Below are 27,296 nucleotides of genomic sequence, written 5' to 3' on the forward strand. Positions count from 1 at the left end.
TTGTTTTACCCAGAACTACTGATCCCAGAGAAAGCCAGGAGGAAGCCACATGCCACTTTTTGACCTAGTCTCAGAAGTTACACTTTGTCCTTTCTGCCACATTCTATTTCTTAGAAATGAGAGTATACTCGAGGTGGTGAACTAGGTTCCACCATTTGAAGAAAGGTGTAGCCAAGGATTTGTGTACAAATTTTGAAAACACTCTTATCCCGTATATCAAGACCCAGCTTCAAACATGTAAACTTCTGTGGGCAAAAATTCTTTTTTTTTTTTTTTTTTTTTGAGTGCAGGGGTGCAATCTCAGCTCACTGCAACCTCCGTCTCCCAGGTTCAAGCGATTCTCCTGTCTCAGCCTCCCAAGGAGCTGGAATTACTCGTGCCTGCCACCACACCCAGCTAATTTTTTTGTATTTTTTAGTAAAGACGGGGTTTCACCATGTTGGCCAGGCTGGTCTCGAACCCCTGAACTCAAGTGATTTTGGCAAACATTCTATCAGACTGGCCTCTGTGCTTCCTAAGGCTTTCAATTACATCTGATCTATAGTTCAGCACCAGATAATTTCTTTTGCCTGCAGGAGATAACCAAATGCCAAAATATCTCCTTGAAATGACGAAGGCAACTCAAATTTCCCATATGAAAAATCTACCAGCATAACATTATTGAGAATTCAGTTTACAAATGATCTGTGCTATGTTTTCTTAAACTGTGATCCCCCTGTGAAACCAAGATGATAAGACTATTCCAGCAAACGAAAAGCTTATTTGGTGCAAGGACTTGGAATGCCCCCAGGTAAGTGTATTTGTTACCTGTTTTGTAACAAACCACCCCCAAATTGAGAGGTTTATAAAACACATTTATTTGCTCACAGTTGCGTGATTTGGGCAGTGCTGGGCAGGCATAGCTCATCTTTCACTGTGGTATGACGTTTCCTCATGTGGCTACATTCAGCTGCAAATTCTACTGAGACAGTGTCCACGTGGCCTCACCTTGCATATCAGATGCGTTAGCTGGGATGGTTAGGACAGGTGATAATGCACTGGGCATTTCTCTCTATGTCATCTCTAGAAAGGAATAGCTTGGGTCTCTATGGTGGTGACGCAGGACTCCGAGGGAGAAATAAACTGCTTCCTAAGACCCAATCCTGTTACTGGAACGGCATCTCTTCTATCACATTCTGTTGGTTAAAGTAAATAATAAGGCTAGCCCAAATTTAAGGAGAGAGAAAATAGATTACACCTGTTCACAGAAGGCACCGCAAAAAAAAAAAAAAGGGGGGGGCACTCTTTAATGCGCCACAGTGAGGTAAAACAAGCCCCATTGTTTTGTTAGGATACCTAGTACAAGCGTTCTGAACACATTTACTTTTCCCCCCAAACCAAAGCTTTGCATATAGAGAAGCCCATGTACAAAATGCTTTATATTTTCAGAGGAATCAGCAGTGAAAGAACTTTCGGTTTCCTAGTGTGATTTATTTATTATTATTATTATTTTTTTTTTTTTTTGAGACAGAGTCTCACTCTGTCACCAAGGCTGAAGTGCAGTGGCGTGATCTTGGCTCGCTGCAACGTCCGCCACTCAGGTTCAAGCAATTCTCCTGCCTCAGCCTCCCAAGTAGCTGGGACTACAGGCACATGCCACCATGCCCGGCTAATTTTTTTTTTTTTTGTATTTTTAGTAGAGAAGGGGTTTCACTGTGTTAGCCAGGATGGTGTCCATCTCCTGACCTCGTGATCCACCTGCCTTGGCCTCCCAAGGTGCTGGAATTACAGGCATGAGCCACCATGCCCGGCCTCCCAGGGTGATATTTGAAAAAAAGAAATTTATGGATAGGCAGGGCATGGTGGTTCATTCCAGCACTTTGGGAGGCTGAGGCAGGGGATCACTTGAGCCCAGGAGTTCGGGATCAGCCTAGGCAACATAGTGAGACCCCCATCTGTACAAACCATTTAAAAATCAGCTGGCCGTGGCGGCGCACGCCTGTAGTCCCAGCTACTCGGGTGGCTGAGGTAGGAGGATCACTTGAGCCCGGGGGATTGAGGCTGCAGTGAGCTGTGATCACACCACTGCATTCCAGCCTGGGTGACAGAGGGAGACCCTGTCTCAAAACAAGAAGTTTGTGTGTAAGGTTTTAGGTTAGTTACAGTGAGAAGAAGTATAAAATAAGAAATATTATCTTCATTTTTAACACCTGTAATCTCAGCACTTTGGGAGGCCAAAGCAGGAGGATCTCTTGAGCTCAGGAGTTTGAGACCAACCTGGCAACATAGCAAGACCTCATCTCTACAAATAAAAAAATTAGCTCGGCGAGGTGGCTCACTCCTGTGGTCCTAGATCCTCAGGAGGCTGAGGTGGGAGAATCACTTGAACCTGGCTGGTCAAGGCTTCAGTGAGCCATGATTGCACCATTGCACTCCAGCTTGGGCAACAGAGCAAGACGCCTTCTCAAAAATAAAATAAAATAAAATAAAACGTGTTAATACAGATTCAATTACTCAATTTTGACAATGTCAAGTCAGTTAATAAAAGCACTATACCCAGCCTAGGCAACACAGTGAGACCCTGTCTCTACGAAAAATTTTAAAAATTAGCTGGGAGTGGTGGCATATACCTGTAGTCCCAGCTACTCAGGAGGCTGAGGCAGGAGAATGGCGTGAGAACAGGAGTTCGAGGCTGCAGTAAGCCGTGATTGCACTACTGCACTCCAGCCTGAGCAACAGAGCAAGAACCTGACAAAAAAATAAATAAATAAATAAGAAAGCACTTTACCGTTCATAAAAAAGCCCTATGAGTAAGCAAGGATTTTCACTTTTATGGTTGTATCTTTTGATAACATATCAACATAAAGCAAAAATATTTTACAACTTCAGTGCACTAAACTGTCTATTTTTCTTTTCCAAGACTTTTCCATAGGATACCTAGTTTTTAGTTATTGGATTATGGATAGGCTAACATCTTGTCACATAGTAGCTGCAGTTATTCCTGTTTCACCTAAGAGGAAACAAGTTCAGAACTGTCAGATGCCCTCCAACCAATAGGGATTGAGGCAATTTAGGAATTTTACTTTACATAAGGCTTGTCCAACCACACTGATTATTCATACCCAAGTAACAGAACCATTTAAGAATGATGGGAAAGCTCAGTCAAATTTTTATTTATTTTTGAGACAGAGTCTCACTCTGTTGCCTAGGCTGGAATGCAGTGGTGCTATCTCGGCTCACTGCAACCTCTGTCTTCCAGGTTCAAGCGATTCTCCTGCCTCAGCCTTCTGAGTAGCTGGGATTACAGGCCTGTACCACCACGCTCAGCTAATTTTTGTATTTTTGATAGAGACGGGTTTTTACCATGTTGGCTAGGCTGATCTTGAACTCCTGACCTCAAGTTATCCACCTGCCTCAGCATCCCAAAGTGCTGGGATTACAGGTGTGAGCCACCATGCCTGGCCTTCAGATTCTTAATGGAACCTGATATCATGGGTGTTAGATCACTCCTTTCCTCTTTTCCTTCTCTTTTCCCATTAATCTCACTTTTTCCTTTCCTGTTTTTTTTCTGTCTTGATCTTCACCTGCTTCTTTTTACAAAGGCAACCTTAATACTGTTCTCTTTGGACTGCGCTAATCCTCCCGCTCTTCTGCTCAAGACTGGCGTCACACCTTGTTTCTCATTCTTAAATCTTATATACATCATAAGATCATTTATTAGATGAATAGTTTTTAATTAATACATTTTATTTCAGTAGCTTTTGGGATATAAGTGGCTTTCTGTGATGTGGGTGAATTATATAGTGGTGAATTCTGAGATTTTAGTGTGCCCATCACCGAGGTAGTGTACATTTTACCTAATATGTAGGTTTTTATCCCTATCTCCCCTTCCACCCTCCCTCTTCTGAGTCTCTAAATTCCATTACATCACTGTGCTTGCCTTCGTATATTCACAGCTTAGCTCCCACTTACAAGTGAAAACATACGGTTTTTGGTTTTCCACTCCTGAGTTACTTCACTTAGAATAATGGCCTCTAGCTCCATCCAGCTTGCTGCAAAAGACATTATTTTGTTCCTTTTCATTGCTGAGTAGTATTCCATGGTGTATATATGCCACATTTTCTGTACCCACTCGGTCAATGGGCACTTAGGTTGGCAATTGTGAATTGTGCTGCTGTAAACATACATGTGCAAGTGTCTTCTTCATATAATGACTTCTTTTCCTTTGGGTAGATACCCAGTAGTGGAATTGCTGGACCAAATGGTAGGACTACTTTTTGTTCTTTAAGGAATCACCATACTTTTTTCCATAGAAGTTGTACATTCCTACCAGCAGTGTTTAAGCATTCCCTTTTCCCCACATCCACGCCTACATTGTTTTTTGACTATTGTTTTTTGACTTTTTTTTCTTTTTTAGACAGGGTCTCAATGTGTTGCCCAGGCTGGAGTACTGTGGCACAATCATGGCTCACTGCAGCCTCAGCCTCATGGGATCAAGGGATCCTCCTGTCCCAGCACACAGCCCCTTGTCCCCCGCCCCCTCCCAGTACCTGGGACTACAGGTGCTCACCTCTACACCCGGCTAATTTTTGTATTTTTGTAGAGACGGGGTTTTGCCATGTTGCCCAGGCTGGTCTTGAACACCTGGGCTCAAATGATCTGCCCACCTGGCCTCCCAAAGTGCTGGGATTACAGGTGTGAGCCATTGCGCCTGGCCCTTTTTTCTGACTTTTTAATGATGGCCATTCTTGCAGGAGTAAGGTGGTATCTCCTTGTGGTATTAACTTGCATTTCTTCGATGATCAGTGATGTTGAGCATTTTTTCATGTATTCGTTGGCCATTTGAATGTCTTTTGAGAAATATCTATTCATGTCCTATGCCCATTTTTTGATGGCATTATTTTTTTTCTTGCTGATTTGAGCTCCTTGTAGATTCTGGATACTAGGCCTTTTTCCGATGCATAGTTTGCAAATATTTTCTCTTAATCTGTGGTTGTCCATTATTTCTTTTGCTGTGCAGAAGCTTTTTAGTTTAATTAGGTCCCATTTATGTATTTTTGTTTTTGTTGCATTTGCTTTTGGGGTCTTAGACATGAATTTTTTACTTGGGCTGATTATTAGACGAATATTTATTGAGCACCAACCATATACGACAAACGATATACTAGGTGTTGGGAATACAATGGAGAACTTACATGAATCACCAGTCACACAAATCTCTTTTATCTTTTTTTTTTTTTGCCTCACTTGAGAATTTGGGTTTTTGAGTAAACGCCATTATTCTATTTTTTTTTTTTTTTTATAGGACACTTTTGCATCTCAACCACCTAACACACTGCATCCCTGAGCAACCCGGAGGGGCCGGTTCCTGCACCCAGGCCAACACAACCTAAACCCCAACACGCCAGAAGAGGAATAAAGGCCAACCAACTTCCGCCCACCCAGTACAAACGTGGAGAGAAATTCGTAGATGAGGCCTTGTCAAAATTCAGAGGCGTCCTACGTCTGTTTTCCCAATGAGACAGTTCCTTTTTGTTTGTCTCAGAGACTGGGATTTTTTTTTTTAAAAAGACTGTAGGCAGAAAAAACTCCCCAACCGGCTGTTGTGACAATCAAACGGGTCTAAGAAAATTCAGCCAATGAGAGTGCGAGAGTGCATCTGGTGTTGGCCAATGAGAAGAGCGTGCCGTGCGCAGGGCCGCCCAATGGGGCGCAAGCGACGCGGTATTTGAATCCTGGAACAAGACTACAGCGTCGAAGATCCCCAGCGCTGCGGGCTCGGAGAGCAGTCCTAACGGCGCCTCGTACGCTAGTGCCCTCCCTTTTCAGTCCGCGTCCCTCCCTGGGCCGGGCTGGCACGCTTGCCTTCCCCGTCCCTCATGGCGCTGCTCCGACGCCCGACGGTGAGTGTGCCCGGGGACCGCTCTCAGAGGCGAGTCCGTCGGCCCCACAGCTCCCCTGTCGCTTCTCTCATCTGCTCCGAGCTTCTCCGTTCCAACCGGGGCTGCTTTTCTCTTCTCCGGAGCTCACCGCTTCGCCCGCGTCCCTGGCCCTACGGCCGGTCCTCTCCGGCCGGCCTTTCCCCGTCTGGATTCCGCCCTCCTCTAACCCCTCCCTGCCCCGGGGTGGGAGAAGTGTAGGAAAGTGCTTCCGAGATGGCACCTGTCACGTGAGCCCCCAGAGCACTAGGCCTAGTACTCAGCGAGCGATCCCCGAGTGCTCTTCATTGCTAGAGAGTTAGCTACTTCCACGTTCCTGGGATTTCCCTCCCCCTTTCTTACAACTCCTTGCCAACTAAGGGATCTGTGATGGGGGCTGGGAGGAGGACTGGAAGGGTTCCGTAGGCAGTAAAGTGTGCTGCGTGTTTCATCAGGCAACTGCCAGGCTGTTTTTCAGATTGTTCACATTTCTTTTTGTATGAGTTTCCCATTTATTTCTGCACGCTAAGTCTTCCATGCTACGTTCACTAATAAATGGGTTTGTCCCCTTAAAAAATTAATTTCTTTACTCAAATGTAACAGAGATTTTTGAATATAATTTGGACTAATGTGGCAGACTGAGAGAAAAGGGTCCAAATTCATTTATTTCATCCTTGCAGAGATCAAAGTGTTATGGTGTTTTGGATATTTTTCCTGTGGGCTTGAATTGTACCGGGACCTACTTTTTTCCTTTGCTGAAAGCTAGAGGGCCCTGACACACCTGAGTTCCATCATCTTGGCTATAAGGTTAGATAAAAGCTGCCAATTTTCCTATCCAGATGAATTTAAATTTAGTCACATTACCAGGCTTCTACCCATAAGCATTACATTTTCAAACAGTTTTTCAGATTGGCAGTTGCTGCTGGAAGAAACTGAAGTGTGACTTTTAAGAATCCTAATAGATTGAATACATTCAGCATTTAATTAATATCCTTTTGTGGATCTAAGTCCAACCGACAAGTAATTTTTTATAATAATGTATTCTATAACGTTATTTAATAGTCAAAACCTTTCTGTTCAGGGAAGGCTTGAGTTTCCGTGGCCCCTCTCTGCCTGGTAGATCCACTCAAACCCCTTGTTGGGAGTTTTATTAGATTCGGGACCCTGAACTCTCAGGGATAGGACATGCTGGTTTTTCGCTTTTTTCTTTTTTAATGAAATGTTTATCACTTCTATAATAAGCTTTTTTGGTATGAGTTGCTTTTCCTAGCAAGTTTTATTTCCAAGCACATTATGTCTAAAGCAGGTTAAGGTCAACTGACAATTTTTATTTCATACAATTCCAACCTTCCGTGAGTTTGGGAGCTAAAACTATATTACCCAAGAAAACTACTTCCATTCTAAATATCCTTAATATAAGAGAAAATCCATTCTATGGCAACCTCATTTTAAAAAGCTGTAGTTCTAAAAGATCATGCATACAGGAGCATTTCTTATTTGTAAAATGTCATAAGAATCAAAGCTAGTTTAGGTTTTAAACATCTGGTTTTTAAACAACCAGACCTATTATTAACTATTAATATTATAGCTTTATTATTTTTCATCTTAATTTACTTTTTATCAAGCTCTGTAAAGGAAGGTTTTTAAGTATATGCCTTTAACTTGCAGGGATCTCTAACAAGTGATATGGGTACTATATGAGAAATAATCATTAAATACTAATAAGCTTTGAAGTTCTCTTACAGGCCTACTTGAATACTCAGAATAGCTTTGCAAGGTTAATGGGAGGATCTTTATTACAGATAAAGTAGATGGGTGATTTACCTAATTTAGAGTGATGTTATTAATCACAAATAGCATTTTTAGACTTCCTGAAATGTACCTTTTCCATCTTGCAAATAGATCTTGACGTATTGTCCTTTCCCAAAGCAATTCTAAATTTGAATATCTAACATTAGCAAAGTATTTCAAATTCTTTCAAGGTTTCATTACTTTTTTTTTTTTTTCAGGTGTCCAGTAATTTGGAGAATATTGACACAGGAGTTAATTCTAAAGTTAAGAGTCATGTGACTATTAGGCGAACTGTTTTAGAAGAAATTGGAAATAGAGTTACAACCAGAGCAGCACAAGTAGCTAAGGTAACAATGATGAAGACTGAATGTGAATAGAGGCCGATTCTGTGTAGTGCTGAGTCCCACAACGCTGGCTGTCTTGCCCTATTCATGTTTCTTTTGCCTTATAGAAAGCTCAGAACACCAAAGTTCCAGTTCAACCCACCAAAACAACAAATGTCAACAAACAACTGAAACCTACTGCTTCTGTCAAACCAGTACAGATGGAAATGTTGGCTCCAAAGGTAGGAAGTTCTGAATTTACAAACGTATTTAATGAGGTAGCCTGTTTTTAGCCAGACTACAAGGGTGCCTTTATCATTGCTGTACCTTTTGACGAACATTCATAGCTGGAGCTCTGCTTTGAAGCAGTAGTGTAGGAAATGACTGTATACACCTTTTAACTTAACATTATGACCTTGAAGCTGGGCATGGTGGCTTATGCCTGTAATCTCAGCACTTTGAGAGGCTGAGGCAGGAGGATCGCCTGAGGCCAGGAATTCAAGGCTGCAATGTGCTATAATTGTGCCACTGCACTCTAGCCTGGACAATGGAGCAAGACCTTGTCTCTGAAAAAAAAAAAAAAAAAATTACGACCCTGAATAATGAAGTTAATTACCTTAATACCCAAATAAAGGACAGAATGGTTCGGAAAATTCATGGAGTGAGTGAGATTTTTAGGGGTAGAGAGAAGCTGATAGCTGATAGGAAAGGGCACCTTTTTGGAGAACAAAGTAGCAACAAAGATCAAGGTACCAAAGCAGATACGGACCTATAATCATGTCCTTTCGTTAAGGAGTCTGAAAGACTTAACTGAGTCAGGCGGCTTGAGTGAGGAACCAGAAGATAAGACTGGGAAGAAGGTTGCAGTTGGATTTGAAGGTCTTGGAATTTGGATTTTTATCCCATTAGGCTTGAGGAAACAAAGTTTTGAGGAGTACCAAAATGATGAAAACAATGTAGGGAGGTAAGTTAGGAGGTATTGCACTTGTCCAAGCAAGAGCTGATGAGGATCTGGAGCTAGCCCAGATCTTCCCTAAGTGCCTACCCGTACACCAGTATCAATCGTGGGTATGAAGAAACAACATCAAATGTGTTAGGATGTCTCAGAATGTCTTTCAGGGACATCATCTTGTATTTAGGAAAGAATACTTTGGACACATGGCTTGCACTGCAGGAGTGGTGTCGTTATCCACCTGGATATTAAATAAACCATTTATGCAATAAATGAACAAAAAGTAGGAAAGTCAGGAGAGGGCGGTAGCTTTGGTAAAGGTATCCTGTTTGGCTTCCGATTTGTTGAGGTAACCGAGGGACATCTGCCTGGAAATGCAGTTGGAAATGTGGCAGCAACCATCTGAAGGCAAGCAGCAGATTTGTCAGCTTTCTTCACAGAGATGATGGTTGAAAGCTCTTTGCTCTTTATGAGAACTAAAGCTTAGAACAAATAGTTGAGATGGGACTTCACTTAAAAAGCCTTCCCTAGAGGGTTTCTATAATAGTGACCTCCTAAAAGCCAAACCCAGAGGCTGGTTTTCAGACCTTGATCTCTTAGTAGTTGTGCAGTGTTTTACATGGGTAATGGTTTGAATGTGGTTCCTCCCACATCGCAGGAGGGTGATTTGGCAGTATATATATATATTTTTTGGGGGGACGGAGTCTTGCTCTGTCGCCCAGGCTGCAGTGCAGTGGCTCGATCTCTGCTCACTGCAACCTCTGCCTCCCGGGTTCAAGCGATTCTCCTGTCCCAGCCTCCCGAGTAGCTGGGATTACAGGTGCACGCTACCACGCCCAGCTGATTTTTTAGTAAAGATGGGTTTCACTATGTTGGCCTGGCTGGTCTCGAACTCTTGACCTCAGGTGATCCACCTGCCCCCGCCCCCCCAAAGTGCTGGGATTACAGGTGTGAGCCACCGCGCCTGGCGGTAGTATATTTCAAATGGTTATTCTCCATACCCAGTAGCTTTGTTTTTTATCCAAAGAAAATGATCAGAGGGATAATCAAGTACTTTTAGATAGTGCTATGATGAGTGTCTCTTATAGAGTAGAGAAATACCCTAGTTAAATCCATTTAAGGAAATACTATGCAGCCATAAATATCATGTTTTAGTAGAATATTTAAAGGCATCAAAATGCTTGTAACATTAAGTGGAAAAATGAGATTATAACAGTATATAAACAGTGCAACCCCAGATTTGCTTTTAAAATGTACATTTGCATGCAGAATATTGATGGTAGTTATTTTTTAGTATTATGTTGGACTTAAGATTGACTTTCATTTTCTTCCTTAAAACTTCAAACTTTGGCCTGGCACGGTGGCTCATGCCTGTAATCCCAGCACTTTGGGAGGCCGAGGCAGGTGGATCACAAGGTCAGGAGATCGAGACCATCCTGGCTAACACAGTGAAACCCCGTCTCTACTAAAAATACAAAAAATTAGCCAGGCGAGGTGGCGGGCGCCTGTAGTCCCAGCTACTCGGGAGGCTGAGGTAGGAGAATGGCGTGAACCCTGGAGGCCGGAGCCTGCAGTGAGCCGAGAGCGTGCCACTGCACTCCAGCCTGGGCGACAGCGAGACTCCGTCTCAAAACAAACAAACAAACAAAACAAAACAAACAAAAAAAAACTTCAAACTTTTACCATGGGTACATATTACTGTTCAAGTTAGAGAAGAAGAAAAGAAGGCCTTTTTTTTTTTAAGCAAAAACCATAAATATGTTACAAAAGAAACAAAGGGAAAAATAGTTTCCTCCTGTGACCTCCATAACTTCACCCTTTTTGTGTTTCCTTTACTCCTTGGCTGACTCCTTTTTCTCTTGCTTCCTGGCAAAATTGAGGCCACTGTTTGAGATAAAGCATTATGGACCCGTAGCTCAGTTCATATAAAAATCAATTCCAGGGTTGAAACATATAGCTACATGTTCTAGATTTAGAAGTTATCAGGAATTGATGAACAACAATTATTTCCAATTCAAATAGATTTCCCTCTGAGAAAGACAGTAGTGAAGGAATCTCTAAGTCCACGATTTAGGTAGAGCCCCACCTGGCAGGTGAGTCCCTCTGCCTGCCTGTGTCTGGTCAGCTTCCTGGCTTTCACTTTGTCACCTGCTCTATCTGCACGGTTATCACTGTTCTTTAGAGCCAATCCCTGGAGGTGTGGAAATGCCACTTGAGTGCACAGGCTTCTAGCAATTTTCCTGGAAAGATGATAACATAATACATGTGTCCATGTTAGGAGATGTTCCCTGTCTTCTAACCAAATTTATACTATCCTTTTTGCAAAACTGGAGGGCAGGTTTCTTTGTTTGTAGCAGTTGACACAACTGAATCACAAAGTGCCCTGGCTGAGACCTCGGAAGAGTTCCAGCACTTTACAGTAGTCATAGAAGCTTATTATCCTGCAGGTTTTGGAGAAAATGGTGTTTTTTGCTGATTAATGAGGCTTTGGTAAACACAGTAGTTAGAAAGGACATGGAAGGCTTTCTACTAGTCCCATGTTTGCTGGACACTGGGGAAACAAGTTGAATAAACCATCGATTCTGTCTAGAGGAGCTCCCAGTCAAGTTGGAGGACATAGAAGTAAAAGCATGGCTTCATCTGTCACAAAGAGAGATGCATGGTTATGAGAGGTACTGAGGAGTCATAGCTAGAACAGATTACCTGACCAGATGAGTAGGATTTTAGAAAGGGTCTTACAATAATTACATTATGTTGGAGTTCAAAATGAATGCTTTCAAGGAATTCTAAATTAAGGGCCAGGCAAGAATCTTTGTCTTATCCTAGTGGCTTTTGTGGTTGACTGCTTGATTGATGGAGAAGATCTCACTATGTTGCCCAGGTTGGACTCAAACTCCTGCGCACAAGCAATCCTCCCACCTTGGGCTCCCAAAGTGCTGGGATCACAGATGTGAGCCACCACGCCCAGCCCCTGGTGGCTTTTGGATATGGCTAAACTCAGTTGCACTTCTGAATAGGAGCCAGAAAAATATTCTAAAGTGGTATGATAGCACATGATAACCTCTGTCTCCTTAAACCAGACTTTTTGTTATTGACTGCCCTTCCAGGGGTGGGTGATAATGCTTATCCTTGAAAAAGTTAACCTTCAACTGAAGCTGCATATGCTTATTACAGTGCAAATCTGATTCTAGTCACTTGCTAAACTCCTTCAGTTTTTCACCTTAACATTTGGATAAAATCTAAGCTTCTTAGCTTGGCTCTTGTTCAGCTTTTCAGCTCATCTTCTCCTACCTCACAGGCTATCCTGCTGACATCTCAAATCAATTTGCAGTTCCCAGAATTGCCTTGATTTTCTTTGGTTTCCTTTTGCCTGTTCATCTTCCTTAAGGTCTTACCATCTCTGGTACCCTGGGTACCTCTACTCATTTGTTCTAGCTCCTTGAGGTTTCCAGGTTCCCAAATTCTATTCTATTCTTTTCTTTTCTTTCTTTTTTTTTTTGACAGAGTCTCACTCTGTCTCTAGGCTGGAGTACAGTGGCATAATCACGGCTCACTGCAGTTTTGATCTCCTGGGCTCAGGTGATTCTCCCATTTCAGCCTCCAAGTAGCTGGGACAAGAAGTGTGCGCCAACATGCCTGGCTAATTTTTGTATTTTTTGTAGAGGCGAAATTTTGCCATGTTTCCCAAGCTGGCCTCGAACTCCTGAGCTGAAGCAATCCACCTGCCTCAGCCTTCCAAAATGCTGGGATTACAGGTGTGAGCCACCGCACTTGGCCTGGGTTCTCAAATTCTTGAATAAATGGCATGCATGCCTGCATAGCTCTTGCTCACCTGGTCCTTCCTCAGTTTAAGACCTTTGATTTAAGAGGGGAGGACATGTTTTAAACTGCTCTTTTTTTTTTTGTTATTGTTGTTATTGATGCATCCTCGAAGACTGGAAATTATAATCATTGAGCTTTACTGTAAATTAAAATTGTCTTTTTTTTTTTGAGACAGAGTCTTACTCTGTCACCGAGGCTGGAGTGCAGTGGCGTGATCTTGGCTCACTGCAACCTCTGCCTCCCAGGTTCAAACGATTCTCCTGCCTCAGGAGATTCTCCTGCCTCAGCCTCCTGAGTAGCTGGGATTATAGATGTGTGACACCACGGGCCCAGCTAATTTTTGTATTTTTAATAGAGACGGGGTTTCACCATGTTGGTTAGGCTGATTTCAAACTTCTGACCTTGTGATCCGCCCACCTTGGCCTCCCAAAGTGTTGGGATTACAGGCGTGAGCCACCAGGCCTGGCCGCCTCCTCTTTTTAAAAAATATTTCATTACCTTAATATGTATTTGTATAGCTTGGCATCTTGTTAGGTTTTACTTGGAGAAGTACTTTTTTTTTTTGAAAGCAATGGTTTGGCTGGGTGTGGTGGCTCAAGCCTGTAATCCCAGCACTTTGGGAGGCCGAGGTGGGTGGATCACAAGGTCAGGAGATTGAGACCATCGTGGCTAACACGGTGAAACCCCGTCTCTACTAAAAATACAAAAAATTAGGCGAGTGTTGTGGCGGGCGCCTGTAGTCCCAGCTACTCCGGAAGCTGAGGCAGGAGAATGGCGTGAACACGGGAGGCGGAGCTTGCAGTGAGCCAAGGTCGTGCCACTGCGCTCCAGCCTGGGCGACAGAGCGAGACTCCATCTCAAAAAAAATAAAATTTAAAAAAGCAATGATTTATTTATCTTTCATTAGTAAATACTTGTTTTAACTACTTTATAAATTTTTAATTTGCGTAATTTTTATAAATAATTACCCAGTGAGCATACGAAAGTGCAATACTGAGTTGTGAACCTGCTCAGTCTTCGCTCCCTTCTCCTATTTTATTTATAGACTGCAATATGCTTTTCTCCTTTTTAGTTGCCAATTTTTCAATTTAGAATAAATTAGTTGAAGAGAAGAAAACATTATACTGCAGAAGAGGCTGCTACTGAAGTAGAATAATCAGCTCCAGTAATCTTTGAACCCAGGTGGTCAAGTTTCTTTGATTTATTGAGCACCTACTACGTGTCAGGGATTATATAGATGTTTGAGGTACCTTAGTGGGCAAAACCAATTAAATAAATGTAAGCTTTTAGAGCTTACATTCTGGCAGAGGTAGACAGAAAATAATACACATGCTATATAAACTATAGAATTTTAGAAGTATAGGTTTTATGAGAAAAAACACAGAATAATACACATACTATATAAACTATAGAATTTTAGAAGTATAGGTTTTATGAGATGAGACATATGGGTAGGGTGGGAGGACAGGGATTGGAGGCAGGTGATAATTTTGTTTTTTGTTTATTTGGTTGGTTTTGAGGCAGAGTCTTGTTCCGTCCAGCGCAGGCTGGAGTGTAGTGGCGTGATCTTGGCTCATTGCAACCTCTGCCTCAGCCTCCTGAGTAGCTGGGACTACAGGGGCGCACCATCACACTCACCTAGTTTTTGTATTTTTAAAGCAGAGATGGGGTTTTGCCATGTTGGCCAGGCTGGTCTTGAACTCCTGGGCTCAAGCCATCCACCTGCCTTGGCCTCCCAAAGTGCTAGAATTACAGGCGTGAGCCATCGTGCATGGCCTGATAATTTTAAATAGGAGTTAGGATAGACCCCATTGAGAATGTAACATTTAAACAAAACTTGAAGTAAGGGAATTACCCATATGGACATAGGGGCAAGAGCATTCTGGGTAAGAAGAGCCTGGCTTGAGTGAAGCAGTCAAGGGAGAGAAGCAGGAGATGGGTCAGTGAGGGAACTGGGGAGGGCCAGATTATATAAGGTCTGTAGGCCATTGGGAGGACTTAAGTTTTCAGTTTGAGTGAAATTAGAGAGTTGTAAACAGAGAAGTGTCTCTTGAAGAACTTCACATACTATATCTTGAATTATTCACCTCTTGCTATGAAATTTGTTTTGTCTTTAACATATTACAGATGTGTGTATGATATTGATATTTAAGCCAGTTGGCTCTGCATGTATTTGTGGTTAAGGCTGCTCCTACATGTGCCTTAATTTGTTGGTGTAGGGTCCTTCTCCCACACCTGAGGATATCTCCATGAAGGAAGAGAATCTCTGCCAAGCTTTTTCTGATGCCTTGCTCTGCAAAATCGAGGACATTGATAACGAAGATTGGGAGAACCCTCAGCTCTGCAGTGACTACGTTAAGGATATCTATCAGTATCTCAGGCAGCTGGAGGTAGGTGGGCCTTTGTGTTTTGGTTGTATAAGCAATGTGGAATTTACCACACAGCTGGGAAGGAAACAAGGTCAGATTTTAAACTTTTGATTCTACCCACAGGTTTTGCAGTCCATAAACCCACATTTCTTAGATGGAAGAGATATAAATGGACGCATGCGTGCCATCCTAGTGGATTGGCTGGTGCAAGTCCACTCCAAGTTTAGGCTTCTGCAGGAGACTCTGTACATGTGCATTGCCATTATGGATCGATTTTTACAGGTAGGTGTGGCTTCAGGGACTTCACGCCAGTGGCTCATTGAACATTGCATTTATGCTTGGGGGATAGAAAACTAAAGTGGGTACTTCTGAAAAAAAGACCAAAAATCAAATTGTGAGAAGCCAAAGAACTTTAGGGACTAAAAAGGGAAGTAATCCAAGTGTGTCAAGCCTTTGATGATGCTGACCAATATTGGGCATTTCTGTAAGGCCAGCCAGCTAAAAAGTACTTGGGGGAAATATTGCATTGCCACAATCCTTCATCAGAGGAAATATACCATCAGTTGGGCTGAAAGTCCATCTGAAGCCTGTAGTGCCTTTGGATGCTGGTTTTCTGGGCCTGTTTGCACAATTTCCATAGTTTGGTGCTCTTTGGTGTTAAGTTTTAAGTTTCCTCATCTGAAAAACGATGAGTTTGGCTGGAGAACCTCCACATTTCCAGCCAACTATGTCATTGAATCACTGTAGAAGAAGAAGGTGGCAGTATTTGTTTTTTTTTTTAAAGGAGCAGGGGTTGTGTGTGGAGTGGACGGAGAATGTAGTGTAATAAAGAGTAATATAAGAAAATAAGAGGCAAAAATAATCTTCATCATATTTATGAATGGGTAATGCACAGCCCCTGACCTGTTAGAAGAGACAGCAGATATAAATTGCCAGTGTGTTATCTACCAAACAATAGCCCTGCAGATAAGGTTTTATTTATTGAAAGTCAACATTCAGGATAGGGGTTTAGGTCAGGCACAAATTCTGTCCAAATAATGTAATAAAAATTGCTTTACAATAATGGCCCTGAGATACTGCAAAATCCCAGGTAGCATGCATTCCTCTTTGGGCAGGGAAGCACAACAGTATTTTAGGTAGGTTTCTTTATTTTTTATTTTTTTGAGACAGGGTTTTATTCTGTTGTTGCCCACGCTGGAGTTCAGTGACACAATCTGGGCTCACTGTAGCCTCAACTTCCTAGGTTCAATCAATCCTTCTGCCTCAGCTTCCCAAGTAGCTGAGACTACAGGCATATGCTACCACGCCCAGCTAAGGTTTTGATTTTTTTATAGAGATGGGGTTTTGCCATGTTGCTCAGGCTGGTCTCGAACTCCTTAGCTTAAGTGATCCGCCCACCTCGGCCTCCCAAAGTGTTGGGATTATAGGCATGAGCCACTGTGCCCAGCCGTGGTAGATTTTTAATAATGAGAATTGAAGCAAGAAAAGTACAGAGTCCCAGTTTGGGAGGAAAAAAAAAAGCAATTAAGGGAAACGCTTTATCCTAGTCTGAGAGTCTTCCTGACTCCAATGCATTAGTGAAAGATTTTCTAAGCTGAATAATGGGTATGCTTTTGGTAAGGATTAAGGAAATGAGCCATCCATTAAATTCTCACTTTTTTCTTTGGCCTCATTTCTATTCAGACCATGCTTAGTGTGTCAGGTCAGGGCTGCCACAGATACTCAAGTCAGCATGAGGTTGTGGGAAGAGTGACTAGGAGCTTGGTATTCAGGCTTGGATTCTTCCCTTCTTGGCAATTGAATGATCTTGGCATGGTGTCTGAATCTGTTCTAAGGACATCTATTTGTAACTGAGGAATAAAATATGTCCTTTCTAGAATTTTTATGAGGATTGGATGAGATAATATGTTAGAATCTTAGCACTGTGCCTAGCACACAGTGCTCAATTATGGATAAGTGTCATAATCAGTGGTAGAACAGTCAGGTCTCCTGTGCCCTTATGAGCAAAGACAATGTGCACTTTTCCAGGACTTGGTTTCCTTTCCCCATCTCCCACGTAAAGCTTCACTCTTCTTGTTAGGTGTGACTTTTGATATATTAATTTTCCATTAGGTTCAGCCAGTTTCCCGGAAGAAGCTTCAATTAGTTGGGATTACTGCTCTGCTCTTGGCTTCCAAGTATGAGGAGATGTTTTCTCCAAATATTGAAGACTTTGTTTACATCACAGACAATGCTTATACCAGTTCCCAAATCCGAGAAATGGAAACTCTAATTTTGAAAGAATTGAAATTTGAGTTGGGTCGACCCTTGCCACTACACTTCTTAAGGCGAGCATCAAAAGCCGGGGAGGTAAGTGCCTCCAACTCTGTAAGAGACTATTTTTGCTTGGTGTCTCATCCCAGAAACCTTGACCTAATTAAAGTAAAGCTTATTTATAGGATGCATCCTTTAGATAAGTCTTAATGCTTTCCTCATCAGTTCTTAAGAGAAAAGGCCTCATGATCTGTGTTTACAACATAGTGTGGAATAGAGTAATTCTTGAGAAGGATAAGCAAGTTAAGTGAATTGGAGTTCCTAGGCCTTCACGCAGAATTTTGCAAGACAGTAATTACAGTTGTGATTCTTACTGTCCCTTGCTGTTCTTTCTTAGGTTGATGTTGAACAGCACACTTTAGCCAAATATTTGATGGAGCTGACTCTCATCGACTACGATATGGTGCATTATCATCCTTCTAAGGTAGCAGCAGCTGCTTCCTGCTTGTCTCAGAAGGTTCTAGGACAAGGCAAATGGGTGAGTGGTGGATTTAAGAAGAAACTAATTAGGCTATATTTTAGTCCTTCATAATATGAAAGGCCTTAGCATTTTTACAACTCTATCCTTGAAGCAATTGGTTTTGTTTTGTTTTTGAGACAGGGTCTCAATCTGTCGCATAGGCTGGAGTGTGGTGGTGCCATCACAGCCCACTGCAGCCTTGACCTCCCAGGCTCAAGTAATCCTCCTACCTCAGCCTCCGGAGTAGCAGGGACTACAGGCACACATGACCATGCCTTGCTAATTTTTGTAAATTTTTTTGTAGGGACAGGGTTTTGCCATGTTGTCTAGGCTAGCCTCAAAGTCGACTCAAGCAGTCGGCCCACCTTGGTCTCCCAAAGTGCTAGGATTTCAGGTATGAGCCACTGTGTCTGGCCTGAAGCAATTGTTTAAAGTCCAAAGGCCTAAAGGAAAGCTACTTGGAGAGGGGCATGGGGGCTTGTGCCTGTAGTTCTAGCTACTTGGGAGGCTGAGGGAGGAGGATCATTTGAGCCCAGGCCCAGGAGTTCAAGTCTAGCCTGGGAAACATAGAGAGACCCTTGTCTCTTGGGAAAGAAAGCAAGCAAGCTACTTGGAACAGTTCAAATAGAAGTGAGTTGACTATATATACTAAGGTGCATGTATGCAGTATAGAGTTGTACAGAATGAGGAAGTCCACTAAGAACTGATATGTATAATTTCTTAGATATTATGTTAAGTGAAACAAGCAAGTTGTCAAGCACACAAGACAAAGGAAGGCCAAGGCCTGACTGATTTAGCCAGTAAGAATAGAATGAGCCACTTGTAGATTCAGAAGAGTAGCCAAGGATGGCAGCTCCCTGGGTCTTTGTTTCACATGGCAAAAAGGATAATGTGGAAACAAATGGAGCTGGATGGCTGCAATGCAAGTCACAGGTACACTGTTGTGGAGAAGCCAGTTCTAGACCACTGCTAAGCAGTCTTCTAGTCTGCAGCTATACCCTGAGAGCAGCACAGTAGAAAACCTCATCAGAACCTAGGGAATACGAAGCTGTCTTGGCCGGGTGCCATGCCTGTAATCCCAGCACTTTGGGAAGCCAAGGTGGGCACATCACCTGAGGTCAGGAGTTGGAGACCAGCCTGGCCAACATGCCAAAACCCCCATCTCTACTAAAAATACAAAAATTAGTGAGGCATGCTGGCAGCTGCCTGTAATCCAAGCTACTTGGGAGGCCTAGGCATAAGAATCACTTGAACCCGGGAGATAAAAGTTGCATTGAGCCAAGATCGTGCTACTGCACTCCAGCCTGGGGGACAGGGCGAGACTCTGTCTCCAAAAAAATATAAAAAAGAAGAAGCTGTCTTGTGACAGCCTCTCAGGGAAGATAGGGAGGTGAGTGGGAGATGGCTGGGCGGCAGCTCTGCCCACACCTGCCATCTCCTCCTTTTCCAGGAGGATCACAAAGCATTTTGCCGGGACAGATCAGCTGTGGTTCAGGCCTTGGCCTGTGTGGCCTATATGGATATAGGCCAGGTCACCAGGGTGGCATGATGGAGCTGTTCACCTAAACAATGCATATTGTAGTTTACATTTTATGCAAGAAAGTGTGTGTATGTATATATATTTATATATTTGTTAATTTTTTGGTACGGGAGGAATAAACCAGAAAGAATGAAAGTGGAAACTATGGGGTTCTGTGGGAATAGGGTGGAGGTTGAGGATGAGAGGATTTCTGATTGTAACCTTTTATTGACTTTATAATACAGTGTAACTTTTTTGACTTTTGAACAATGTAAATACTTTATGCAAACTTTAAATTGTAATTAAGTGGAAATAAACAATGTAACTACATGTGAAATTGGTAACAGAACACAGAGGAAAGAATTAATTTAAGTACTTGTTGCTTGAGCCCAGCCTGGGTAGCATAGCAAGACCCCCATCTCTACAAAAAATTAAAAAATTAGCTGGGTATGGTGGCACACACCTGTAGTCCTAGTTACTCAGGAGGCTGAGGCAGGAGGATTGCTTGAGCCCAGGAGTTCAAGGCTGAAGTAGCTGTGATCCTGCCAGTGCACTCCAACCTGGGCAACAGAGCAAAACCCTGTCTCCAAAAAAAAAAAAAAAAAAAAAAATCTGTAACCTGAACACAGCATTCTGACTGTGCATCCTTAGTGGGATTTAAAGTATGACAAAATAAAGGACTAAAGTGGTAACATCAAGTTTACTTAGTAGGTTCATTGTTAATAGTAATCTGTTATTATAATTTTGGAACTAGTTTATGTGTATTGTAGGATAAAACAAATTTATTCATGTTATTAAGGACTAACATTTTCAATATAGGAAGAGTTTTTAAAATTATTAATTAATTAATTTTTTATTATACAGGGTCTTGCTTTGTCATCTAGGCTGGAGTGCAGTGCTGCTATCACAGCTCACTGCAGCCTCAATTGCCTGGGCTCAAGTGATCCTCCCACTTCAGCCTCCCGCGTAACTGGGACCCAGCCACACGCTGTCATGCCTGGCTAATTTTAAAGTTTTTTTGTAGAGATTGGCTCTCCCTATGTTGCCCAGGCTGGTCTCGAACTCCTAGGCTCAAGTGACCTTCTCGCCTTGGCCTCCCAAAGTGCTGGGATTACAGACATGAGCCACTGTACCTGGCCTAAGGAGAAAATATTAACAATTAAAAACAAAAGGTTAGTCCTCACATGGGAAACAGCAAAACAAAAACAAAGGAAAACCCCTATTATGTTTTGGAAATAACAGCAAATTCATAATAAAGGATCTCAGAAACAGTGACAACTCAGTAGTAGTGAGCATATTTAGTGCCCACATCTTGGATACTAAATACCATTATCTACTGGCAACTAGGGCTGTTTAGTGAAATTGCTGATTTCAGGGCTATGGCAGGGGAAGTACAAGGTGAGCCTAGAACAATTTGTGCCAGATAGCACACAAATTCTCAAAGATCAGTGAGGTCACATCAAAAGGACATAGGAGAGCTGGTCATGGCAGCATGTGCCTATAGTCCCAGCTACTCAGGAGGCTGAGGCAGGATCCCTTGAGCCCAGGATTTGGAGGCTGCAGTGACCTATGATTGCACCGCAATAAAATAGGAAGGGAAGGAGGGAGATAGGAACTGGCTTGAAAGGACTCTGGCTGACTGAATTAGAGCATTAAAAAGAATAATGACAGTAATAAATTATAGTGTATAAAAAAAGGGATTCCTGGGTCCATAATGACATAAAAAATAAAAGAGGGGTTCATTTTTAAAAATCAGAATACCAGCTAATTAAAGTAGAATGATAGAGTTAGAAACCACTAATTTTCAACCTGTAATGTAATAATTTATTCAAGCAAGGTGCATCAATGAATGCAAAAATCATTAGATGGAATAATTTTGGGAAACAAGATTCACGTGGTCTCAAATTATCATCTCATAGATACTTGTTAATTCTGTAGCAAAACTGCACATCTATGATGAAGTGGTCTGGTGGTTTCCACCTTCACCCAGTGATTAAGCTCAGCATTACCATTGGCAGATGACCTGAGTTGCCGTGCTGTGTTGTGCAGTAACATGTATACATTATCACCTATTCATGCCCAAAACGTTTGACATGAATTAAATCATGAGGAAATGTGCAAATCCAGAATGTGAGACATTTTAAAAGGAACTGCCTCGATGCTTAAAAAAAAAAGTCACTGGTGACAGTGTTTGTTATGTGAGAATGGTGTTATGGATAGGTACAAAAATGTACTTTTTAGAATATGCTTCTGAAGCATTTAGCAGGGATGCGCTGTGGTATCTGCAAATCGCTTTCAAATGGCATAGCAAAAATTGTGTGTGAGTATACACAGAGAGGGAGAGGAGGGAAACGTGGCACATGTTCATGATTGATCAATCTACATGAAGGATATATATAGAGGGTCATTCTTTCAGTTTTTCTGTAGATTTGGAATTTTTTTAAATAAATGAAACATTTGAGGCAAAACTGTCACTGGTACATGGTACCAATGGCTCATTTTTAGTCACCTTACTCTTAAATGTGCTTCGCTCTCCCAGTTTTCTGAGAATTTATTTCTAAAGGCTAGAAATTGTGCATTATTTCAGTTTTTACTCTTGTTTCCTCTTTCTTCCCCTCAAAGTATTTTCGGATTAAATTGTGTAGACTGGGCACAGTGGCTCACACCTATAGTCTCAGCACTTTTGGAGGCTGAGGCAGACAGATTGCTTGAGCCCAGCAGTTTGAGACCAGCCTGGGCAACATGGCGAAACCTCACCTCCACAAAAAATAGAGAAACTGGCTGGGCGCAGTGGCTCATGCCTGTAATCCCAGCACTTTGGGAGGCTGGGGCGGGTGGATCACTTGAGACCAGGAGTTTGAGACCAGCCTAGCCAACATGGTAAGACTCTGTCTCTACTAAAAATACAAAAATTAGCTGGGCGTGGTGGCACATGCCTGTAGTCTCAGCTACTCGGGAGGCTGAGACACGAGAATTGCCTAAACCCGGAAGGTAGAGGTTGCAGTGAGCAGAGATTGCACCACTGCACTCCAGCCTGTGTGACAGAACAAGACTCTGTCTCAAAAAAAAAAAAAAAAAAAAAAAAAGAGAGAGAGAGAGAGAAATTACCCAGGCATGGTGGCACACACACCTATAGTTTCAGCTACTAGGGAGGTTGAGGTGGGAGGATCACTTGAACCCAGAATGTCAAGGCTGCAGTGAGCTCTGATAGTGCCACTGTACTCCAGCCTGGGCAACAGAGTTGAGACCTGGTCTTCAAAGAAAAAAGATTAAATTGTGGTTTATTTTGCCAATTATACCATGCATATAAAAAAAAGTACTTTCGCTTTTAGAATTTTTGTGACAGAACTCTTAAATAAAGTCAGTTGACATATCTTTTTTTTTTTTTTTTTGAGACGGAGTCTTTCTCTGTCACCCAGACTGGAGTGCAGTGATGCGATCTCAGCTCACTGCAGCCTCTGCCTCCCGGGTTCCAGCCATTCTCCTGCCTCAGGCACACACCACCATGCCCGGTTAATTTTTGTATTTTTAGTAGAGATGGGGTTTCACCATGTTGGTCAGGCTGGTCTCGAACTCCTCACCTCAGTTGATCCGCCCACCTCGGCCTCCCAAAGTGTTGGGATTACAGGCGTGAGCCACTGTGCCTGGCCTTTTTTTCTTTTCTCTTTTTTTTTTTGTTTTTTGTTTTTTGAGACAGGGTCTCACTGTGTTGCCCAGGCTGGAGTGCAGTGGTGTTAATATAGCTCATTACACCTCAAACTTCTGGGCTCAAGCAATCCTTCCTCCTCAGCTCCTCAAGTAACTGGGACTATAGGTGTACACCACCATGCTTGGCTAATTTTTCATTTTTCATAGAGATAGGGTCTCCCAATGTTACCCAAGCTGGTCTGACACTCTTAAGCTCAAGTGATCTTCTTGCCTTGGCCTCCGAAAGTGCTGGGATTATAAGCATGAGCCACTGTGCCCTGCCAATTTATGTATCTTCTTACATGATACATATTATTATCAATTGACAGCTGTTCTTCTGCTTGAATGTTACTCTTTGGGAGGCTAGGTCACAAGGCTTGGTGTGGTAGTGTCTTAAGTTCTCTCTGCTGTTTGGTGCTTAACTACACAGGGTTCAACAAGAGAATCATAGGTAGTCCTAGTTCTTCTGGATTTGATAGATTGTTGCTTGTAGCACAGTTTATTTCTTATTTCCGAACATCTTTCCCTAACTGACAGTATGGCTGTTTGGGCTCTTGAGCTAATAACAGAGACAGCTGGGCAGGGCTTTGATGCAGGGTTGTGTGAGATGTGGCCAGCACTGTAAAGGGGCACTTTGTTTTAAGTGTCTCCTTTTTCCATCCCCTTTCAGTGTTGTTACTTGAAGGACTCCTACGTGTGCAGCCTCTTTGAAAGATCCTATGGGACCTTTGGCACTTGATTTAGCTAAGAGCTTCACAATGTCTTAATTTAGTCTGGTCTCAGGGTCAGAATCATCTTGCATTTACCGGCTGCTTTAGTGTTGCTGGTACTGTGAGAGTGGTTAGGGCTTTGATTGAATTTCCAGAAGGTAAGAATATTCTTGTACAGCTTTTACATAAGTAATGTCATCATGTGCAAGATGTGTTCTTCTAAAGAAGTGGAGGTTTTCTCTTGCCCCTCAGTCACATCTGTCTGCTTCTTGTGTTTCAGAACTTAAAGCAGCAGTATTACACGGGATACACAGAGAATGAAGTATTGGAAGTCATGCAACACATGGCCAAGAATGTGGTGAAAGTAAATGAAAACTTAACTAAATTCATCGTAAGTACTATTGTTTTCTTAAGCTGTGGAAAGCTTTAGGTTCTGGGTTTTGTGTGTATGTGGGGTGTGTGTGTGTGCTGTCATGTAAATATATTAATAACGTGGGAGTTTTAGCACAAATCCTTTATCCTTTATATTTTTCTGGTACAGTATGGTATGGAGCATACTGATAAACCCTGAAAGCAAGCTTTATTTGAAACAAGGTCGATAGGCTAGCCATGTCTAGGCCCAGATCCCAGTCAGCCAGTCAGTTACTCAATGTATTGAATTACTCTGTGCTTATATACCAGCATCCTGGGGAGGGCACTTTGCAAGCAGGGAAGGCTGGTCTGCATGTGATTGGGAAGAGGGAGGGCCCACTTCAAATGGTGGTGTGGAAGTATTGCGTATTCAGGTGATGTTACTCAGAGACTTTGTCCAGGGTCTTTTGAGGCAATGATGGAAAAACACCTAATTAGCAAGCATGGTTAAGAGGGAAGACACCCATTCAGGGGGCATCCTGAGGGCATGGTGTCTATCTCTGCATGGCCCACCTATGAGGAGGAGCCAAAGGAGACTTAGTGCTGTCCTGTGCTTGTGTGACACCAAACATCAGAGCTCACCAAGTGTGTGGTGGCAAAGAGCAAGGTATTCGAACCTCAGAAGAGTCTCAAGTGTCCTCACAACATGATTTGCTTCATGGAAGTGTAATGTGTGTTCAGTCCTGAGAGGACTGTCTGGGATTTGTTAAGCACTAGTTGCCACCCTCTTTTATTGTCAGTTATTGCTGCCAGGCCTGGTGAACCTGTTATGTCCTGATGGCACTTAGGTGTTGTAAACACATCTCCCCCTCCCATCCCTCTAGTAGCCTATGAGAGAAAGCCTGCTACGTGGACCTTGAAATCATTTGTTCCTATCACCTGTGCTACCAGCTGTGTTTTATTCATTAATGGGGATGGAAGGAAATGGTCAGGCACATGTTATGAGCCCAGAGCTTTCACTGGCTTCAGCGATTGGGTGTCATCATTGTGATCATGATTGTAGCCGCGGACCTTTGATAGTTGTGAGTTAGACTAGGAATAAGTTATCAGTGGGGGTTTCTGACATGTGCTTAATCACAAATGACTTCTGCAGGCCATCAAGAATAAGTATGCAAGCAGCAAACTCCTGAAGATCAGCATGATCCCTCAGCTGAACTCAAAAGCCGTCAAAGACCTTGCCTCCCCACTGATGGGAAGGTCCTAGGCTGCCGTGGCCCCTGGGGATGTGTGCTTCATTGTGCCCTTTTTCTTATTGGTTTAGAACTCTTGATTTTGTACATAGTCCTCTGGTCTATCTCATGAAACCTCTTCTCAGACCAGTTTTCTAAACATAAATTGAGGAAAAATAAAGCGATTGGTTTTTCTTAAGGTATCCCGTGTGTATTTATTTGTGCATTCTGTACTGAAGAAATCAGTGAAAGCTTGCTTTGACTAATTTCTTTTTGAGCTGTGATGAATAGCATGTAAATTATTGCCATTATGGCGTGGACAAGACCTTTTTTACCATTTTCTCAAATGGAAAAAACTAGAACTTGGCCTCAGTGAACACTAAACCTATTCCTAAGCTTCTTGAATACAAATAAGTTTATTATGAAAATTTAAAATGGGAGGATAACCATGACACTTTCCTTTCTAGAAGCTAGTCAGCTGCTCTCTAATTCCTGCATAGGAATGCCTGGCCCAGAGCAACCCTTGTAATGGGTCCTTCTCTCAAAGGCATGGTTGAGACCAGAGAGAGCCATCCCATGGGTCACAGCTGGAGAAAATGGGCCCATGGCATCCTGTTCAAGGTGAAGCTTGGGATGCATTTTTTCAGGTACATTATGGGCTAAATGGCTTTGTATATTTTTGTTTGGTTGGTTCTTAATGGGCATTGAACATTTTGTTTGTTTGTTTGTTTTTTTAATTGAAGTTCTGGGGTACATGTGCAGAACATGCAGGTTTGTTACATAAGTATACATGTGCCATGGTGGTTTGCTGCACCCATCAACCCGTCATCTACATTAGGTATTTCTCCTAATGCTATCTCTCCCCTAGTCCCCCACGCCCTGACAGGCCCCTGGCAGGGGTTTTCCCCTCCATGTGTCCATGTGTTCTCATTGTTCAACTCCCATTTATGAGTGAGAACATGCAGCGTTTGGTTTTCTGTTCTTGTATTAGTTTGCTGAGAATGATGGTTTCCAGCTTCATCTGTGTTCCTGCAAAGGATGTGAACTCATCCTTTTTTATGGCTGCATAGTATTCCATGGCGTATATGTGCCACATTTTCTTTATCCAGTCTGTCATTGATGGGCATTTGGGTTGGTTCCAAGTCCTTGCTATTGTGAACAGTGCCGCAATTAACATTTGTGTGCGTGTGTCTTTAGAGTAGAATGATTTATAATCCTTTGGGTATATACCCAGTAATGGGATTGCTGGGTCAAATGGTATTTCTAGTTCTAGATCCTTAAGGAATCGCCACACTGTCTTCCACAATGGTTGAACTAATTTACACTCCCACCAACAGTGTAAAAGCGTTCCTATTTCTCCACATCCTCACCAGCATCTGTTGTACCCTGACATTTTAATGATCGCCATTCTAACTGACGTGAGATGGTATCTCATTGTGGTTTGGATTTGCATTTCTCTAATGACCAGTGATGATGAGCATTTCTTCATGTTTGTTGACTCCATAAATGTCTTCTTTTGAGAAGTATCTGTTCATATCCTTTGCCCGCTTTTTGATGGGGTTTTTTTTTCTTGTAAATTTAAGTTCTTTGTAGCCTCTGGAAATTAGCCCTGTGTCAGATGGATAGATGGCAAAAATTTTCTCCCATTCTGTAGGCTGCCTGTTCACTCTGATGGTAGTTTCTTTTGCTGTGCAGAAACTCTTTAGTTTAATTCAATCCCATTTGTCAATTGTGGTTTTGTTGCCATTGCTTTTGGTGATTTAGTCATGAAGTCTTTGCCCATGTCTGTGTCCTGAATGGTATTGCCTAGGTTTTCTTCTAGGGTTTTAGTGGTTTTAGGTCTTAAATTTAAGTCTTTAATCCATCTTGAGTT

The 27,296-nt window shown here is 42.4% G+C and overlaps 1 protein-coding gene and 1 long non-coding RNA gene across 2 annotated transcripts; one reads left to right on the top strand and one right to left on the bottom strand.

The window, feature by feature from the left end:
- Window positions 1–835: 835 nt before the first annotated feature.
- LOC129050127 (uncharacterized) lies at window positions 836–5,612 on the bottom strand. The gene is made up of 3 exons (XR_008513609.1): window positions 5,421–5,612; window positions 2,610–2,727; window positions 836–1,175 (listed from the first exon to the last, which is right to left on the bottom strand). It is a non-coding gene; the product is annotated as an uncharacterized LOC129050127 (long non-coding RNA).
- Window positions 3,555–25,626, top strand: CCNB2 (cyclin B2). The gene is made up of 9 exons (XM_024232739.2): window positions 3,555–5,882; window positions 7,907–8,035; window positions 8,140–8,253; window positions 15,005–15,175; window positions 15,278–15,436; window positions 17,267–17,503; window positions 17,805–17,945; window positions 24,124–24,234; window positions 25,348–25,626. Exons 1-9 carry the CDS (start codon window positions 5,859–5,861, stop codon window positions 25,456–25,458), a joined length of 1,197 nt encoding a protein of 398 aa, XP_024088507.1. The 5' UTR covers window positions 3,555–5,858; the 3' UTR covers window positions 25,459–25,626.
- The last annotated feature ends 1,670 nt before the right edge of the window (window positions 25,627–27,296 follow it).

Source organism: Pongo abelii, chromosome 16, assembly GCF_028885655.2.
Source record: "Pongo abelii isolate AG06213 chromosome 16, NHGRI_mPonAbe1-v2.0_pri, whole genome shotgun sequence".
NCBI lineage: Eukaryota > Metazoa > Chordata > Mammalia > Primates > Hominidae > Pongo > Pongo abelii.

What these genes read in the sequence shown, in the direction of transcription:
- CCNB2 (XM_024232739.2), top strand. Translation starts at nt 5,859, where the DNA reads ATGGCGCTGCTCCGACGCCCGACG. An exon ending in TTATGGATCGATTTTTACAG is followed by an intron (nt 15,437 to 17,266) that starts GTAGGTGTGGCT and finishes ATTTTCCATTAG; the next exon opens with GTTCAGCCAGTTTCCCGGAA. An exon ending in AAAACTTAACTAAATTCATC is followed by an intron (nt 24,235 to 25,347) that starts GTAAGTACTATT and finishes TGACTTCTGCAG; the next exon opens with GCCATCAAGAATAAGTATGC.